Source organism: Ailuropoda melanoleuca, chromosome 11 (assembly GCF_002007445.2).
Source record: "Ailuropoda melanoleuca isolate Jingjing chromosome 11, ASM200744v2, whole genome shotgun sequence".
Taxonomy (NCBI): domain Eukaryota; kingdom Metazoa; phylum Chordata; class Mammalia; order Carnivora; family Ursidae; genus Ailuropoda; species Ailuropoda melanoleuca.
The window spans coordinates 40,255,419-40,269,056 of NC_048228.1; the positions used below are offsets into that span (position 1 = coordinate 40,255,419).

The 13,638-nt window shown below is 39.9% G+C and overlaps 1 protein-coding gene across 5 annotated transcripts in view; it reads left to right on the forward strand.

Annotated features, from left to right (window-relative positions):
• Nucleotides 1–13,062, forward strand: part of ABCG2 (ATP binding cassette subfamily G member 2 (Junior blood group)) — a 127,584-nt gene extending 114,522 nt beyond the window's left edge. For all 5 annotated transcript variants that reach the window (XM_034671543.1, XM_034671542.1, XM_034671544.1 and 2 more), the window contains 6 exons: nt 4,313–4,402; nt 5,570–5,694; nt 6,209–6,363; nt 10,931–11,020; nt 11,852–11,934; nt 12,845–13,062. In XM_034671543.1, coding sequence (XP_034527434.1) covers nt 4,313–4,402; nt 5,570–5,694; nt 6,209–6,363; nt 10,931–11,020; nt 11,852–11,934; nt 12,845–12,992 — 691 coding nt within the window. In that variant the 3' untranslated portion in view covers nt 12,993–13,062. The remainder of the gene's footprint in view (nt 1–4,312; nt 4,403–5,569; nt 5,695–6,208; nt 6,364–10,930; nt 11,021–11,851; nt 11,935–12,844) is intronic.
• Nucleotides 13,063–13,638: the final 576 nt, after the last annotated feature.

Sequence of the window (13,638 nt, forward strand, 5' to 3'; positions counted from 1 at the left end):
CTCAAGGTACTCATATAAGTGGAACCATACAGTATTTGTCCTTTGGTGACTGGCTTATTTTCCTTAGCATAGTATCTTCAGGGTTCATCCGTGTTGTAGCATATGTCAGGATTTCTTTTCTTTTAAAAGCTGAATAATATCCATTGTATGGTTGTACCATATTTTGTTTATGCATTTCTCTGTCCTTGGACACTTGGGCTATTTCTACCTTTTGGCTATTGTGAATGTTGGGGAGGAAGAATTTCGTCTGCCATTCAAAGTCCTTCTGGTAGGACTGAGAATCACATTGACATGAGACAGATTAACAGGAGAAAATTTAATAGCACGTGTACTGGGAATTCACACAGACATGCAAATTCCAAAAGCAGTGAGACAACATGAGGCTTATATGAGCTAAGGAGAAGGGTGGGTAGGGTAAGGCAGAGAAAGACCTTAGCAGGAAGGTAGGAGATGATGTTTGGAAAACAAAGGTTGCCCTCTTATGCAAATAAGTTTCTTAGGCTAAGAGGCACCTTTCTTGATAGCTCTCTTACTGAGGCTCTCCTTTCCAATGTAAATTTAGGCAGTTGAGGGGGAGATAAGAAGCTTTTTTCTTTTTTTTTTTAATTTTATTTGACAGAGAGCACAAACAGGGGGAGCTAAGGACAGAGGGGAAGGGAAAAGCAGGCTCCCTGCCAAGCAGGGAGTCTGGTCCCAGGACCCCAGGATCATGACCTGAACCGAAGGCAGATGCCTAACCGACTGAGCCACCCAGGTGCCCTGAGATAAAAAGCTTTTCCTGAGTCTGCCAGGTCTTGATTGCTTTTAACGCAAAATAATTTTAATGGCAGTGTTACCCATCTTGGAGTGGCCTGCCCTTTGCTCCTAATTGAGCAATGCTGCTGTGAATGTGGAAATATCTGTTTGAATCTCTGCTTTAAATTCTTCTGGTTTTATACCCGGAAGTAGAACTACTGGGTTATTTGGTAATTCTATGAAATGGTCTTATCTTCCACAGCAGCTGTATCATTTTACATTCCTACTGGCAGTGCACAAGGGTTTCAGTTCCTCTACAACCTTACCAACCTTGTTATTTTCTGTTTTTTTTTTCTTTTCTTAATAATAATAACCATCCTAATTGATGTCAGGTGATAGCTCACGTGGTTTTGATTTGCATTCCCCTAATGATTAGCGATGTTGAGAACCTTTTCATGTGTTTATCGGCCATTTGTGTATCTTCTTTGGAGAAATGTCTATTCAAATCCTTTGCCTATTTTTTAATTGGATTTTTAAATTGTTGAATGTAAGTGTTCTTTATATATTCTGGATATTAATCCCATATCAGGTATAAATTTGCAAATATTTTCTGACACTCTGTAGGTTGTCTTTTCACTGTTGAGAGTGTCCTTTGATGCACAAAAGTTTAAAATTTTGATGTAGTTCAGCTTATCTGTTTTTTTCTTTTGTTGCTTGTAAATATTTTTTTTTCTATTTTATGATTTGTTTGCCATGGGGAGGTGGATGACACTCAGGTTTTTCTGTTATATGGTTAACACTTATGTTAGTTTACCTCACCGAGTTTTAGTCACCATGTACCCTTAAAAATATTTTTTCATGATGAGACTTTGTAATGGGCTCTAGCATGCTCTGAAAAAGACTGCAGAGTTCTCCTTGTACTTCATGTAGAAAGCTGTTCTGTGCTGGGCGCTGTGTTCTGTGTTTTAAACCATGGACTCAGGCTTCTGCCCCAAGGTGGGGGGGGCTATTATCTCCCTTTACCCATAAGGATATGAGGAAACTTGGAGGAGCTTAAGTGGAATCTGTATTGTTGTCTGATTATTTATGAAAGAAAGAATAAGCATAAAAGTCAATTCCTCACTGAAGTAAAATAAATTATCTCCTGTATGGAATCAGATAGTGTAACTCTGCATTGAGATTATTATGGGAGCTTATTTCCAGAGTTTGTCACTGTTTTTCTCTTTCCTTTCCCTGAAGGGTGTGGTGTTCTCTCACTCGTTTCCAAGCTTGCTAGTAATTGATGATTTATACCCATTGTAGATGCCATATTTGTACCAAGTACAGAATATAGGTCACAGGATCTTTTGCCCCGGGGACCTTTTGTATTGTGCAGTGGGAAGTATTGTGGTGATAGCTAAACAAATTAGTATCTATTAAGAGAAAAGATATTTTTAAAAATATTTGCATTAATAAGTAGATATTAGAGATGGATTACCAGCTTGAAAAGAATTAGAATACCTTAAATTCTTTAGCAATAAAAACTGTATGTACTATAAAATAAACCATATTATTTCGAAGTAATGTCAGTATCTACTAGTTCAGAATCATGATGAATATAAGTGTTGTTAGACATAGGGCTTAACAAATTGAGCTGAATTGTTGCATGTCCCATCTTTCTTTCTTTCTTCTTGTTCTTTTTTTTTTTTTTCGCATGTCCCATATTTCTGAAATTAGTTTTTACTTTGCTAGTAGGCTTTCTTATGTGGAAAAAGTTGCATAGCTGCCTGTGTACTGGATCTCGCTATTTTCCGTTCATTAATTATTGTATAAACATTCACTTTTATTTATTTTTTTTTTTAATTTTTTTTTTAAAGATTTTATGTATTTATTCGACAGAGATAGAGACAGCCAGCGAGAGAGGGAACACAAGCAGGGGGAGTGGGAGAGGAAGAAGCAGGCTCATAGCGGAGGAGCCTGATGTGGGGCTCGATCCCACAACGCCGGGATCATGCCCTGAGCCGAAGGCAGACGCTTAACCGCCGTGCCACCCAGGCGCCCCCATTCACTTTTAAAACAGTCTGGGGGCGCCTGGGTGGCACAGCGGTTAAGCGTCTGCCTTCGGCTCAGGGCGTGATCCTGGCGTTATGGGATCGAGCCCCACATCAGGCTCCTCCGCTATGAGCCTGCTTCTTCCTCTCCCATTCCCCCTGCTTGTGTTCCCTCTCTCGCTGGCTGTCTCTATCTCTGTCGAATAAATAAATAAAATCTCTAAAAATAAATAAATAAAACAGTCTGTTCTCTAAATCCATTCTTTCTTTATGTTTTGGTGTTAAAAACAATTACTGAGTGTCTGTGGACTTTTTTTTTGAGGGGCTGTACACTTGGGTTTATATTTTTAAAAATGTTCTCTCTTATTCTTGTGTCATTTAAATGATGGGTCACTTCAGCTCTTTCAGTGTCAACTCACATCCTCAATGTCAATTAAATGGTTTGGTTATGAATGGAAGCCCAAGACCTTGTCGGGAGTGTTGGCATGCTTTCATAAAATGCGTATGTCTATCAAAGTGTAGATTAACTGTGACTTTCCTTTTAAAGCCTTAATTATTTTACTGAGAAAGAAGCATTGGTAGTCTTCCTTTTCTTACAGGTATGCAAATAAATTTTTCTTTTATAAGCATCATTTTGTTTTCTTTTTTGAGCATGTTGGAAACCGTTTTGGTGATGGCTTGTCAAGGATATCAAGGCTCTACTGACAGTTGCGTGGTGGAGATATATAATAAGGGGTCGATTGAGGTTTTCCTCTACTGTCCTTTTGCCTCCTCATGTCTTAGTTTCTTCTTTACTTTAAGAAGGTGGCTAATAGAGGTTTTTAAACTTTGCAGGCTTTATTTGGTTCACTATTTCTCTGTTCATACATTAGGAATGATACTTGTTTTTGTTAAAATTCATGATGATAGTATTTTTATGACCTATGTATTCATCAGCACAGACTGCCATCACAAAGAACCATAGACTGGGAGGCTTAAACAACAGTGTAAACAACAATTTCTTAACACTTCTAGAGAACAGGGTACATCCATGGTCCGTTTCAATGAGAGCTGTCTTCCTGGCTCACAGGTGGCTACCTTTTTGCTGTGTCCTCACATGGCAGAGAGAGAGAGAGAGTGTGTGCACTCTGATGTCTGTCCCTTTTCTTTTAAGGGTGCTAATCCCATTGTGTGGGCCCTACCCTCATGACTTCATCTAAATCTAATTACCTCCCAAATACACTGTCTCTAAATATCATCACATTGAAGTTTTGGGCTTCAGCATAGGAATTTGGGGAGGCAACAGTTCAATCCATAGCAACCCAGATCCATGACTTCCAAACTGTGTTCTGTGGAGTCCCAGGGATACCACTGTGGATACACAGCACTGTGTATACACAGGTATGGTGGGGAGAAAGCCGATGAGGCCCATACTTCCCTCTGTTTTAACCAGAGCAGTTTCTATTTCATGTAATAACGTATCATTTGAGGAGAGAGTTTTGCGGTTAGAAAATTGATTTGAGAATGTTTCATTGACTGCAGTGCTTCCCCTCCTTCTCTCACTGCAGAGCAGGGGTGCTCTTCTTCCTGACGACCAACCAGTGCTTCAGCAGTATATCAGCTGTGGAGCTCTTTGTGGTTGAGAAGAAGCTCTTCATGTGAGTAGGTCTCTGTCCTAGGAAGGGGGCTGTCAGTCAAACTGGTCATATCCAGTATTGGACCACAGCTTGGTTCCTGGGGATTGCCAGTGTTTATTGAGAAAATTGAGAAAAAGTAGCTAGAGGTTGGGAGGACAATCATAGGCATGTGGGACTTGATGCCAAGGGAAAAAGAAGTTGAAGATTAGGGCAGAGCCAGCAAATCCAAATGCTGCAGAAAAAGAAGTGATAAAGGGGCTCAAAAGGAGTTTTTGTTTTTAGCAAATGAGAAGTCGTGATGGCCCGCACAGGAAAAGTTAGAGGGGCTTGGTGGAGAGAAAGTAGTGGGTGAACAGTAAATATAAGGTGTGGAGGTCAAGTTGAGAAAGAATGTGGACCCAACTTAGCCCTCAACGGGAGGGGAGTGGAAGGAGCCAAAGGATAGCCTTAAAATAAAGTAGGGGCTGTTTTGTTTCTTGTCTTTTTCAAGGTTGGAAGAGATTTGCCCGTATTTACATGCTGAGGAAAGGATCAGTCCAGAGGGAAAGAATGATAATGATATTGGTGGAGGAGTTTGGAATTACAGGAGGAAGATGTCAGGAAGAGGAAGGGATCTAGAACTGGAGAGGGAAGGAAACAGTATTTGATAGCTGACAGGGATGTGTGGTTGAAAGGCATGATTGTTGAAGGAGGAAGTGCCATTTTCTTTTTTATCACAAGAGTGGGAGAAGTGATCCAAGGCTGCATTAGAAAGCTCAGAGGATAGCAGAGCCAGCTGCTTCATAATCAGGAGTGGGGAGAAAGTAAAGCCTCTCCCATAACTGAGCCCAGCTACTGGAGCGCTGTTCTCTAAGGAGAGCCAGTGTTTGAAGAGAGGGGGAGATGCAGATCTGCTCACTGGGAGTGGGCGCTCAGGGGGCAGGATGGATGGCACCCAGAGGGAGTTCTATAATGAGAAGAGCTGTATCGCACAGACTCGTGTGGGGGTGACATCACAGAGGAGGCTCGCACCCAAGATGGTAGGTGGGGGGTTGATGCTGACAGGATGGAGGCCGGGGGTTTGCCTCAAGGATGTGAGAAGCTGTAGGCATTAGACCCCTGGTAGTGGTGGAAGTCTGTAGACACACAGGCAGCCCAGTCTGGTCTCTGCCTTCCTCAACTAATGTAAGACGAATTTTTCTTTTTTAGACATGAATATATCAGTGGATACTACAGAGTGTCATCTTATTTCTTTGGAAAACTGTTATCTGATTTACTACCCATGAGGATGTTACCAAGTATTATATTTACTTGTATAATATACTTCTTGTTAGGTAAGCAATATGACAAAAGGTTTGTGTCTTTAGTCTTGGATATGAGGGCAAGCCATTGAAATGACTGGGAGGTCACGTAATCTCCTTCCCAGTTTCTTAACCTAACACAGTTATAGCAAACAGTCATGTGGCGATGTTTGGGTAAAACAAATATGCTCTTGACAAGTTTCATTCTTAGAAGAAAAGGCAGTAGAATTGGGGCCAGTTATGTTGCCTGGAGCTCTCCATCACAGGCACCCAGAAGTTGTTAATAATTACAAATAAAGGAGCAGAGGTGTTACACAGAAATGTGCTTATGCAACAAGTATAAAAAAGAAACTTTATGATAACTTTATACGGTAATATGGGGAGCTGGTGATGAAATTGGTGACTCAAGGTGGTTGGATAGAGGATGAATTTTCTTGGTTTTGGTATTAGTTTCTCAGAATATTATAGTGTTTTGCACAGTAAGCAATCCCAAATACACAGTTACCTAGGCAGTTGGATTCAACCCTCTCTTTTCTTCCCAACTAAGGCTTGAAACCAGTTGTGGAGGCCTTCTTCATCATGATGTTTACCCTTATAATGGTGGCTTATTCGGCCAGTTCTATGGCACTGGCCATTGCAGCAGGCCAGAGTGTGGTATCCATAGCGACACTTCTCATGACCATCTCCTTTGTGTTTATGATGGTGAGTAGGAACTGTGCCCCTCTGAGAAGTAATTATTTCCCTTTGTGTCTTCCCACAAATTTACCTGTTACCTAAAACCTGCTTTGAGGATTCTGTAAATGGGATTCTCTGCCTTAAGGAGACCATGTATTGAGGTATAGCTTATATTAGAGAATGTACAGATTTTTCTTGACGTTACCCAGCCTTTTTGGCTACTCTTCCAATATCATTGCTATAACTTCAGTTAACATTTTGTTATAAATGAGTTTTTAAAAGATGCTTCTTGGTGACATATAGTGAAACATTGATAAACTGGAACTTCAAAAACCAAACTAGACTTTAGACCAAAGACTGTAACAAGAGAGGAAGAAGGGCACTATATCATAATAAAGGGGACAGTCCAACAAGAAGATCTAACAATTGTAAATATTTATGCCCCCAATATGGGAGCATCCAAATATATAAAACAATTAATATAAAGGAACTCATTGATAATAATACAATAATAGTAGGGGACTTTGACACCCTACTTACAGCAGTGGACAGATCCATCTAAGCAGAAAATCAACAAGGAAACAATGGCTTTGAATGACACACTCTACCAGATGGACTTAACAGATACATTCAGAACATTTCATCCTAAGGTAACAGAATACAGTCTTTTCAAGTGCACGTGGGACTTCTCCAGAATAGATCACATACTAGGTTACAAATCAGTCCTGAATAAGTATAAAAAGACTGAGATCATACCATACATATTTTCTGACCATAATGCTATGAAACTTGAAGTCAACTGCAAGAAAAAATGTGGAAAGACCACAAATACATGGAGGTTAAACTGCATTCTACTGAACAATGAATGGGTCAACCAGGAAATCAATAAATTAAAAAATTACATGGAAACAAATGAAAATGAAAACACAATGGTCCAAAATCTATGGGGTGCAGCAAAAGCAGTCTCAAGAGGGAAATATATAGCATTACGGGCCTACCTCAAGAAGGAAGAAAAATCTCAAACAACCTAACCTTATACCTAAAAGAGCTAGAAAAAGAACACCAAATGAAGTCTAAAGCTAGCAGAAAGAAGGAAATATTAAATAGTAAAGCAAAAATAAATGATCTAGATACTAAAAAAAAAAAAAAACCCAGTAGAGCAGATCAATGAATTCAAGAGCTGTGTTCTTTGAAAAAATTAGTAAAATTGATAAACCCATAGCCAGACTTATCAAAAAGAAAAGAGAAAGGATCTAAATAAATAAAATCACAAATGAGAGAGGAGAAATAACAACCAACACCACAAATAATTACAAGAAAATTAGAAAAATTATATGCCAACAAATTGGACAATCTGGTAGAAATGTGCAAATTCCTAGAAACATATAAACTACCAAAACTGAAACAGGAAGAAATAGAAAACTTGAACAGACTGATAACCAGCAAAGAAATTGAATCAGTAATCAAAAATCTCCGAACAAATAAAAGTCCAGGGCCAGATGACTTTACAGGGAAATGCTACCAAACATTTAAAGAAGAGTTAATACCTTTTCTTCTCAAACTATTCCAAAAAATAGAAATGGAAGGAAAACTTCCAAACTCATTCTACAAGGCCAGGATCACCCTGATTCCAAAACCAAAGACTCCACTGAAAAAGAGAACTACAGGCCAATATCCCTGCTGAACACGAATGCAAAAATTCTCAATACAATACTCGCAAACCGAACCCAACAGTACATTACAAGAATCATTCCTTACGATCATGTGGGATTTATTCCTGGGCTTCAAGGTTGGTTCAGTATTTACAAATCAATCACCATGATTCACCATATTAATAAAGGCAAGGATAAGAACTATATGATCCTCTCAGTTGATGCAGAAAAAGCGTTTGACAAAGCACAGCATCCCTTGATAAAAACCCTCAACAAAGTAGGGATAGAGGGAACACACCTCAACATCATAAAGGCCATATACAATAAAGCCACAGCCAGTATCATCCTCAGTGGGGAAAAACAGAGCTTTTTCTCTTTGGTCAGGAACAAGACAGGGGTGTCCACACTCACCACTGTTATCTAACATAGCCTCAGCAATCAGGCAACAAAAAGAAATAAAAGGCATCTAATTGGTAAAGAAGAAGTAAAACTTTAACTATTTGAAGATGACATGATACTCTCTGTAGTAAACTCAAAAGACTCCACCAAAAAATTGCTAGAACTGGCACATGAATTCAGTAAAGTCACAGGGATACAAAGTCAATGTGCAGAAATCTGTTGCATTTCCATACACCAATAATGAAGCAGCAGAAAGAGAAATCAAGGAATCGATACATTTACAACTGTACCAAGAACCATAACCATCCAGTAATTATACTACTAGGCATTCACCCAGAGGGGGGGAAATACTGATTTGGAGGGATCCATGCACCCCTATGTTTATAGCAGCCAAACAATATCAACAATAGCCAAATTACGGAAAGCGCTCAAATGTCAATTGACTGATGAATGGATAAAGAAGATGTGGCATATTTACAGACTGGAATATTACTCAACCATCAAAAAGAATGAAATCTTGCCATTTGCAATGATATGGATGGAGCTAGAGAGTATTATGCTGAGTGAAACGAGTCAGAGAAAGGCAAGTACCATATGATTTCACTCCTATGTGGAACTTAAGAAACAAAACAAATGATCACAGGGGGAAAAAGAGAGGCAAGCCCAGAAACATACTTAACTATAGAGAGCAAACTGATAGTTGTCAGAGGAGAAGTGGTTAGGGAGTTGGGTTAAGTAGGAGATGGGGGTGAAGGAGGGCCCTTGTGATGAGCACCAGGTGTGCATGGAAGTGCTGAATCACGAAGTTGCACACCTGAAACGAATATTAGAGTGTATGTTAACTAATTGGAATTGAAACAAAAACTTCTAAAAAACCCCCACAAAAACCAGAAAAATTTTGATTGTAAGATTCCCTCATAAAAATGACAGGTTAATTACCCAGCTTTTGTGCTAGTCTTAGAGAACCGTTGACTTCTTTAAGCAGTAACTTAATGGTTTGTTTGGATCTACTCCTCTCCAAGGGAATAGCTAAGCTCCATGAGAAATAGAACAGTTTGCAGTGTGGGTAGTCTGTCTTGGGTCCTGTATTTTGAAAAGGGGTGTTTTAAAAATACCGAAAGGTTCCAAAGCCCACACAGTACTGTGTCTCCTCCTTTCTGGGTTCCTGACATTCTCTTCTACCAATATATTTCTGCTTACCTTTTTTTTAAATGGTTACCGAAGCCTAACCTTACATATCCCTTAATTTTACCTGTACATGGATGAATCAGTAGGCAAATCAGCTAGTTGCCCCTTAACTAAATCAAGTGAACAGGAACGTTTAGCCTGTTTACTTAATACACGTGTTCTTTTTGCTGGAGTAGAAGATGTCTTTAAAAGGAGCATAACTAGCACAAATTTTTGCCAAAGTTTAAGTCTTCCATTTCTGAGTTTGACATCTACCAATCTAAACATCATTGGAAAAGTGATAAACCTTGCATATATTTTCTATCATGTTATCCAATAAATAATGTATCATCAATTTATAAAAATGTTTTGTGTGATATATTAGATGCTTCACCTTATTATTATTTAAAAGTTTGTAGATAGGGGCGCCTGGGTGGCAGAGCGGTTAAGCGTCTGCCTTCGGCTCAGGGTGTGATCCCGGCGTTATGGGATCGAGCCCCACGTCAGGCTCCTCTGCTATGAGCCTGCTTCTTCCTCTCCCACTCCCCCTGCTTGTGTTCCCTCTCTCGCTGGCTGTCTCTATCTCTGTCTTATAAATAAATAAAAAATCTTTAAAAAAAAAAAAAGTTTGTAGATAGATCCTTTAAAACCAGTCATAAAACCATATTTTCCTCAGAGATGCTGTGTGTCCTCTGTTAAGGACCTGGTTAAGTCAAGTTCAAAAATATGTGGTCACTCCAGCAACATCGTCATTGTTATGTCTGTCCCAGCCGGTTAGAAGTTTTAGATGAACCTCTTCTCACACGGCCGTCTGTTGCTGGAGTAGTCCGCCCTGGGATCTGCACTGTAACACTGCTCTTTGCTAGCTTTAAATGAAGGCATTTACCATATTTTACGTTGTACGTCATCCTGTTACTCTGTATATCAGTCCCAGGCTTTGGGTTATTGTAAGCATGCATCCTGAACCCCAGGTTGTTTCTGTAGTCGTGCAGAGGTAGAATGCAAGCGCTTGTAAATAACAAGTCTTACTGTGTTGGGGAAATAGAGGCATGAGATGCTCGGGATCTGTTCTGGTATGTTTACAGGGGTTGTATCATTAGGACAGTCAGTACTTTATTGACCTTTCATTGTGGGCAGTTACCAAAAGTCAAAACCTTGACAGTGAAGGGTCTTCCAATGAAATGACGTAGGTATGATAGATATATTGTCATTCCTTTAGAACCATAAGCAGCCTCAGCTCTAGAGGGGCATACGTATGTGAAGTGGAGAAGTCAGAAGAAGTGTTTGTAAAGGTTGTAGGGACTCAGAAATTATTCTCTGTAATTCTTCATGAAATCACTTCACCAGGTCTGATTCTTGGTACTTGCTTTTTGTAGATATTTTCAGGACTGTTGGTAAATCTCAGGACCATTGGGCCTTGGCTCTCTTGGCTTCAGTACCTCAGTATTCCTCGATATGGCTATGCGGTAAGTTTTCCTCACATGTCCTTGTGACTGCTTCATTGTTCCCATGCTAGGAAAAACCAGAATAAGGCTCAGCAACCTCATGGCCCCAGCCACGAACTGTGAAAGTCTCCCAGGGGTTTCATTTTTAGAGTGACGAGTGTCACCTTGAGCATCACCTGAGGTTTCCCCAGTCACTGCTGTCTGAGGGAGGTGAGGGGTAGAGAGAGAACTCCTCATGGAGGAGGAAGATGGACTAACTGACATAAAAAAATATAGTTGCATTTCAGTTCTATAGGAAAATAGAGGATGGGAGCCTAGAGTACATCTTTTATGTGGAAATTAGAAGAAAAAGAGCATATAATATAGCTACTGTATTGGCTTTAAACAGCTCATCAACTCCCAAAAAACTGTGTCTTAATATAGTGTGACTGGGTTTCTAACTCCCAAGAATTAGCACTGGTTTTGATGAAAATAAACAAGAATATAAAAGATTCTTACCATAAATTAACAATAGTCTTTGAGTACTGCTGTATGATTTTAATTACACTGTTTGTGGGATTATAAAATTAGGGAGCGAAGAAGGAAGGAGCTACAGGTAGGATAGCCAGAGGTCTCCCCTCTTTGCCAAATACTTTACTTCCTTTATTTCAGAAGCCAAAATCCCAACATAGACCACTCAATTGCCAGGGAAAAAAATTTTAGCTGCTCTGGTGTGACAGAGACCATGACTGTGAAGCTTGGTTTGTTTTTAGGAATAGCAGTAAAGATTAAACTAGGAGGACATGATCATTCTTTGGAGACTTTTTGAAATTTAAAATCATTTACCTTCTCCCATCTGCCCTTGTGTTACAGGCTTTGCAGCATAATGAATTTTTGGGACAAAACTTCTGCCCAGGAGTCAACGTAACAGTGAATGGTACCTGTGGCTACGCGATGTAAGTTTGTACTCAGTGTCAGAATGGGTTTGCTCACTCTGGTGTCATGTAGAAAGGCCACTGGGCCTCGTGGCTGGTGTGGGTCCTTTCACCGGCTTCTCTGAGCTGTAGTACACCAGTGCACATCTCCTTGACATTCTACTATGGTCAAAGTTATGTTTAAGTTGGGGAAGTGTTTCTGATATGTTGTTCATTTGTGGCCTTTTAAAACGCTGTGTTGATTGTGGGTTTTAGCTTTTATTTTCAGAACTTCTAAGTTTGAAATGAGCTGCTTTGATATTTTAGTGAAGCCTTAGAATATTGGAATTGTATGGCTTATGTGAAGTGTACGGATCCATGAACTTACGGCTTCCTCTAAGTCCAACCCATGGCCAGGAGCAAGAACTAGAAAGGCAGCTAGAGCAGAACGGAGTGAACGTTTCCCAGGCACACTCGTGGCACCTGCCTCTTCGTCCTGCACTTAAATAGGAGACATTATGAAATCGAAGTCTACACAGCTATTTTTTTTCTTTTAAACTGACTTGGAATAGCCTCATTAAAGCATGTACCCTCTAAAGAAAGAAACACATTTCAGTCAGCTGAGAAAGAAGTCCCATTATTGCATAATGCCCATAAAACAGAAATAAAGATTTTCATAAAATCAGAGGATATTGTTTTAAAAATTGGATAACACTTTCCTTATCGATGATTGTTGTTAACAGCTTGATTCTGATACATGAGCTAATGAAAGAAAAGAGAATGCTGGTATCCAGAATCTCACGAACCCTCATGAAATAATTCTTAGCAATAGGACAATTTGCTACTTAGAAGTATTTCTATAGAAAACCTCTGTGAAGAGAAGTTTTTTTTTTTTACCGTGCCCACTCCCTCTCTTTTGTCTGGGCATAACACTTTTTCTGTTGGATTTCAGATGTACTGGCGAAGAATTTTTGATAAACCAGGGCATCGATCTCTCCCCGTGGGGCCTGTGGAAGAATCACGTAGCCTTGGCATGTATGATTGTTATCTTCCTTACGATTGCCTACCTAAAATTGTTATTTCTTAAAAAATATTCTTGAATTCCTCTTCAATTTACATGACTGATCCACACATTAAAAAGGGAGTGGCTTGATTTATTTTAAGTATTCAGAAGTGTTTTCGTTGTCTTTTCATTCGGCATCATATTCAGCAACTATTTTCAGCCCAGACATTCACAGACACCGCGATGAACTGAATTACGCACGGAAGAACCCAAGTCATAGGCTAGTGCTCTTAGGAACTGCGTGTCAGCTCATCTAGGCTTATAGTAACCATGGGGGAGGCGTCTAGTTTAATTCATCCACCTGAACAAGAATTGAATTCTAGGAACTGGTGACAAGTTCTGAACATCTCTGATTATCCGCTTCCTCATCTTTAAAACGAGTAGAGGGTTCATTGCCCTCCAGCTCATGTATTCTATGAATCTACGATCTGCCGTTACTTAGTAAATAAAAACAACAAATATACACACGCAGTGGTGGAAGTACGAAATCGAAACTGTGTTGGGAAAACCCGGTGTTATTTATAGGGTAAAAAAAAGCCATGAGAGGGAAAGCTTTGCTGGGCCTTTAACGTTATTGGAATTTCCTGAGATTTCTGTGTTGCGGAGTCGGAACACCTCGGGAGGCTCTGCTGGCCTCTGCACGGGGTGGCGGGCCTGGGGTTCTTAGCCGCGCCCCGGCACTT